The sequence below is a fragment of the Melanerpes formicivorus genome, unplaced genomic scaffold, assembly GCF_026170545.1.
Source record: "Melanerpes formicivorus ecotype bairdi unplaced genomic scaffold, bMelFor1.0.p_v2 SCAF_56, whole genome shotgun sequence".
NCBI classification, from domain to species: domain Eukaryota; kingdom Metazoa; phylum Chordata; class Aves; order Piciformes; family Picidae; genus Melanerpes; species Melanerpes formicivorus.
The window spans coordinates 4,592,593-4,598,592 of record NW_027142408.1 but is presented as its reverse complement, the minus strand read 5'-3'; the positions used below and the strand labels follow the sequence as shown (position 1 = coordinate 4,598,592).

The 6,000-nt window shown below is 52.5% G+C and overlaps 1 protein-coding gene across 1 annotated transcript in view; it reads left to right on the top strand.

Annotated features, from left to right (window-relative positions):
• Nucleotides 1-473: 473 nt before the first annotated feature.
• Nucleotides 474-6,000, top strand: part of RSPO2 (R-spondin 2) — a 90,900-nt gene continuing 85,373 nt past the window's right edge. Inside the window, 5 exon segments of the mRNA XM_068161287.1 lie at nt 474-733; nt 985-1,048; nt 1,050-1,167; nt 1,170-1,255; nt 1,257-1,359. Coding sequence (XP_068017388.1) covers nt 576-733; nt 985-1,048; nt 1,050-1,167; nt 1,170-1,255; nt 1,257-1,359 — 529 coding nt within the window. The 5' untranslated portion in view covers nt 474-575.

The window sequence follows — 6,000 nt, the reverse complement described above, 5'->3', positions numbered from 1 at the left end:
AGAAACAGTTAAAAATCACTTGTTAAAGTTCTGCTTAGGACTTCAAGAGCCATCTTCCCAAGACAATGGAAGGGGCGCTTCAAATAAGAGGCTTTGGAATGTGCGAGATCACGTTTTAGGAAGCCAAAAGATGAAGAAAATAAACGAATCAAGGTCTTAAAACCATGGAAAGAAGAAAGGAAGACAGCCAATCGTCAAACACTGTAGGAAAACAAGAAAGGAAAACAGGAGCAGAGAAGTGAGGAGGACAAGGTTTCCCAAGGCTGCAAGCAGCTCAGGGAAAAGGCTTTGCGAAGAGAGGGAGAAGAGCGGCGAAGAAGAGCCTCAGGGCAAAAGGTTCGGCGGTCCCCGGGGCGGGCGGGCGCTAGGGCCCGGCGGCGATGGGGGCGGGGGCGCGGCGCGGGCTGCCGCGGGCCCAGCGCCACCCGCCCAGCGCGGTGCCGCACCGCCGCTGCCCCCGGGTGACAGCCCCCGCCTCGCCGCCTAAAAGCAGCGGGCGGAGGTGGTCGGCCGGGGGAATCGGCGGAGCCGAGCGTGTGTATGTGTGGGGAAGGCTCGCCGCGGACACCGCCTGCATGTGGCCGGGAGTCCCCCCCGCCTGCCCCGCCAAGCCCGCGCTTGAGCCCCAGCGGCCGCCGGCCCGCGCCTGCACGCGGGGCTCTGCCCCGCGGCGCGGAGCCGCTTTCCGGACCCGGCGGCGGGGCGGGATGGCCACGGGACCGCGCCGCAGAAGGTAGGGGGGGGGGGGCAGCTGAACCCCGGCGTGCCCGCGACCTGAGCGCCTGTGGGCGGGGTGCGCCCCTGCGCCGGGATAAATAGCGCTTTGCCTCGGCTGACAGCCCGTCCCCCGGGCGCACCGGGGTGCAGATCGCTGCCTATCGCCCGCGGCTTGCGCGGAAAAGTTGCGGCTCTCGGGGACTGCTCAGGGGCCCCGATCCGGCTCCGACCTGGGTTTTTGATTTCTCTTTTTGTTTCCTCGGGGAGAGCCGGAGAAGGGGGGAGCACCAGGAAAGCCGGAGCCAAGCTTTTCCTCTCTCTCTCTCTCTCCACAGTGCAGGGGAGATGCTGGAAGCGGCTGTGAGTTTGCAGCGCCCGAGGAGAGGAGCACGAAGCGTGTGAGCTGCTGCCGGTCCACGCGGCAGGCGCTGCCCCGCGGCGCTCCACCGGCCCCTCCTTGCCCGGGGTGGCTCACAGCCCCGCACGCAGCCGGCATCTGCCGCTCTTCTCTGCCGGCGAAGGAGGCTACCCACCCTCCGCGGCCCAGGATGCAGTTTCGCCTCTTCTCTTTTGCCTTGATCATTCTGAATTGTATGGATTACGGCCACTGCCAAACCGGCCGCTGGAGACGCAGCAAGAGAGGTGAGTAGTGCCGTCCGCTCACCCGGGACAGCCGCCCGGGGCTGCGAGCAGGAACGCTTGCGAGGCAGGAGGGCAGCTATCGGAGGACTGCGCGCCCGTCCCCTCCAAGTCGAAGAAGGGGACCTCTCCGGCAGGTGAGCCCCAGCTTCCCCGGCTGCCCGCCCGCTGGTGGCGGGAAGGCGATCCCTCCGTGAGGGTGGCCGCTGCCCTCCTTCTGCGGAGCCCGGCCGGGAGGAGAGGCGCAGACATGAGCTTCAGTGGGAACGGACCGGCCAGAGTGGCGCGCCTGCTCTGCCACCCGCGTGGGGCTTCCGGGGACGTCAGGTGGTGGGTGCGAGTCCCTCGCCACACCCAGCCCCCCGCCGCGGCCGTGTCCTCTTCCTCCTAATCCGCGTGGCCGGCAGAGCCGGAGGTCTGCCTGGAAGCTGGCCGCCACGGGAAGGGCACTGCCGGCAGCGACCGCCGGACCCTCGGCCACAACGAGGGGTGGAAGCGGATGGTTTCACCATCGTACTTCGCCAGCTTCCAGCAGCCCGCAACTCACTGTCAGCTCCCTTGTCCGTGAGGCGGACTTTGAGGCTGTGTTCTTTGGACCGTGTTTAGCATGACCGTGTTTCCGAGGCACAAAGGCGGCTTCTCCCCGTCCGTCCTGGGCATCCCATGGCCCCTCCGCGCTGCTGCCGCTCGGCTCGGGCGGCTCAGTCCGGGGGAAGCCGCGGCGGCGGGGCTAATCCTGCCTTTCCCAGCGCCGAGGGTATTTCTGCTGTCCACTGTTGCTCACAGCCTGCCGATCGCTTTGAGGAGAAACGAGAGGAGCTATGCGTTAGGGTTTAATCTGTTTTCCTAACATGCTGGTGTCGGGATTACGGAGCTCGGGAGCCGGAGCGGTGAGATGTGCCAGTACAGCACCCGTGTGGGCGAAACTGTTACTGCAGCTGTGCCCCGGCTGTCAGGGCAGCCTGGGACTTGGGCTTTGGGTTTGCCTGGAAGGGGCGAGATACTCTTTTAGTATAAAATATTTGTTATTTACATATTCTATACCATTTTGCTATCCTTTTCCTTGTTATTTTTCTTGGCCGTGTCTCCACTTTCCATTTCTAAAGTTAGCTGAAAATCAAGTGGCTCAGCTACTGAGAAATTCTTGTTTCTGAAAGAACTGCACTTTTAGTGCGATTTACTTGGAAGGGGAAGGAGCTGACATCTCCAGTGTTAAGCTGGTACAAACAGTAATAAAACCGTGAAAGGAAAATGCTGTGCTCTTTTGGCTCATATGTCACCTTCAGAGTAGTGCAAATAAAATTATAAAGGATTTTTTTTTTCCCCCAACAGATGGTTTTCAGAATTTAATTTTTGTGTGTGTGGCTAAAACGATAGCAGCGCTTTAAAATGACCAGACTATCTGTGCTAACAAAGGGTATACTGTGTCTTTAATTAAATGTGGAACTACTTAGAATGCTGGCTAGACAGCGGAGGGTGATGGTGGCATTCTGCTTTACAGCGAAGCTTAAGGGTTGCATTGTGGGAGTACTGAAATGAATAGACATCAAACTCCAGTTGTGTGAATTGTCCTCCTACAATAACTTAAGCTGGTTTTAATTGATCTTGTGTTTGCTGATTGATCTTAGATCAATTGTTATGCTTGTTGAACAGTTGGCTTTTCCAAAGGAGATTGATTTAAATTGGGTTTTAGTTTAGTTATTGGATAAATACCATCAGTATTGACAGTTGACTTACTGGCACTGGTTTGTGCGAAGGGTTTTGTTTCTTGCTTTGAAGAATGCAGTCTTTTTCAGTTAATAAGACTAAGGAAGTAAGCATAGCCAGTACTAAGCACTGAAAGCAAAATCTCAGAAAGTATTCAAATTATAATAGACATTTGCCATGACACATGCAGTCTGAAGTAATGCTTTCTTACAGGACTCAAAATTCCAATAATTTCACAATTTTTCCATATCCCATCTGCAAATAATCAGGCATTCACTGTGGGGTACTGGCAGTTAAAATTTCTCTGGCATTCTGTTTTGTCTGTTACATGATCTCAGATGCTCCATAATATCATTTTCTTAATGAAATAATTTTTTTGGCATAGATTAAGTCTCCTGTGCGGTAGAAATCAATTGCATTCAGTCTGGAATTGTGGGCAAATACCATGTGCAGTTGATTTTTTAAAATTATTTGTATTTTTAAGCAGATAAATGTATAGTAAACCTTAAATATGTATGCCTGTGTCGGAGTTTTTGTGGATTTGTAGCTCATGTAGAATGCTTTTCTAAACAAGAATTCAGTAAATCTGGACGGGGACGTTCCCCAGATTTCTTCTTCATTCGCCTGCTTTCCCAAACCAAAGTGCAAGACTGCAGTAGAAGTGGAAGGAAAACTTCAGGCTTAGAATGTGGTTCCTACCTGACAGTAATTTGTGTTTTGTCAGTCACTTCATTTAAAAGTTAGTAAATGAATTACAGTCTACAGATGCTGCTAACTCCACTGCTGCTCTCAGTAACTTTTGCAGCTCATTGGAATATTGCTTTGCATAGTTGGCTCAGAGCAGAACCTTACTTCCCTTCAATTACTCCAGCAAATTTTCCTTCTGGAAGTCTCTGTCCTGAGCAGATAATTATGGTTATTTGTCTTTCCTGCAGAAGCTATTCTAAATTATATTTAAGGGATACATAATTTAAAGGTCAGTGGTATAGTCTCACACCTGGCTTAGCCTAATGCCAAAGCACCTCCTTTCCCTTTCGTGTTCAAGTGTGTACCTTGATTTTTCCTTTCTCTTGGATACCTATGCTCTTGTTCATTTCAGTGAAAAGTTTTATCTGCAGATTGCTGGGATGCCATGACATAGTGGCTATTACTGAAACTTGGTGGGATGATTCCCATGACTGGAATGTAGGGATGGATGGGTATAAACTCTTCAGGAAGGATAGGCAGGGAAGGAGAGGAGGAGGTGTTGCCCTCTATGTCAATAACCAGCTGGAATCAGTGGAGCTCCACCTGGAGAGGGATGATGAGCTGGTTGAGAATGTATGGGTTAAAATTAAAGGCAAGACAGGGGAAGGAGATATTACTGTGGGGGTCTCCTACAGGCCACCTGACCAGCAGAACCAAGCAGATGAGGCCCTCCACAGGCAAATAGAAGCGGCTTCCAGGTCACAAGCCCTGGTCCTCATGGGTGATTTCAACCACCCGGACATCTGCTGGAGGGACAACACAGCAAGGCACCAGCAATCCAGGATGTTCCTGGACTGCATAGAAGACAACTTCCTCCTCCAAATGGTAGAGGAACCAACAAGAAATGGTGCTATGCTGGACCTTGTTCTCACCAACAGGGAAGGGCTGGTAAGCAATGTGAGGCTCATAGACGGCCTTGGCTGCAGTGACCATGAAGCAGTTGAATTTAATCTCCTCAGGGCAATCAGGAGGAAGTATTCCAAGCTCACAACCCTAGACTTTAGGCGTGCAGACTTTGATGGCTTCAGGGATCTGATAGCCAAAGTGTCGTGGGACAAAGCCCTGGAGGGAAGAGGGACCCAGGACAGCTGGTCAGTATTCAGGGACCACCTCCTCTGTGTCCAGGAGCTCTGTATACCAACAAAGGGAAAAGCAGGTAAGAATGCTAGGAGGCCTGCCTGGATGGGCAAGGAGCTACTGGACACACTATTACTTAAAAGGAACCTCTACAGGAAGTGGAGAGAAGGACAGGTAGAACAGGGGGAATATAAGGAAGCTGCCCGAGCAGCAAGAGTCCCGGTTAGGAAAGCCAAAGCAGAGTTTGAATTGAATCTAGCCAGGGAGGTTAAAGGGAACACTAAGAACTTCTACAGGTATATTAATGGGAAGAAGAAGACTAGGGAAGGTGTGGGCCCCCTCAGAAAGGAAACTGGTGACATGGTCACAAGTGATGAGGAAAAGGCTGAGGTACTTAATAACTTCTTTACCTCAGTCTTCACTGCAAGGGCCTCTAGCCACACTCCTGATGTTATGGAAGTCAAAGCCAGGGACAGGGAGGAAGAACTGCCCATTGTAAGTGCAGATCAGGTTCGTGATCATCTGAAGAACCTGAAAGTGTTCAAGTCCATGGGACCCGACAGGATACACCCACGGGTGCTGAGAGAACTGGCAGATGAGGTTGCTAAACCCCTCTCTATTATATTTCAAAAGTCATGGCAGTCTGGGGCAGTCCCCACAGACTGGAAAAGGGGAAACATTGCCCCCATTTTCAAAAAGGGTAAGAAGGAGGAACCAGGGAACTACAGGCCAGTCAGACTCACCTCTGTGCCCGGAAAGATCATGGAGCAGATCCTCCTGGAGGCACTACTGGCTCAAAAGAATAGTGAAGAGGTGATTTGGAACAGTCAGCATGGCTTTGCCAAGGGCAAATCCTGCCTGACCAACCTGGTGGCCTTCTATGAGCAGGTGACAAAATTAATAGCTGAGGGGCGAGCAACTGATGTCATTTACCTGGACCTGAGCAAAGCCTTCGACACTGTCCCACACCACATCCTGGTCTCCAAACTGGTGACACATGGGTGTGATGGGTGGACCACTAGATGGATAAGGAACTGGCTTGATGGCCGCACCCAAAGAGTGGCTGTCAATGGCTCCATGTCCCAGTGGAGGCCAGTGACAAGTGGAGTCCCT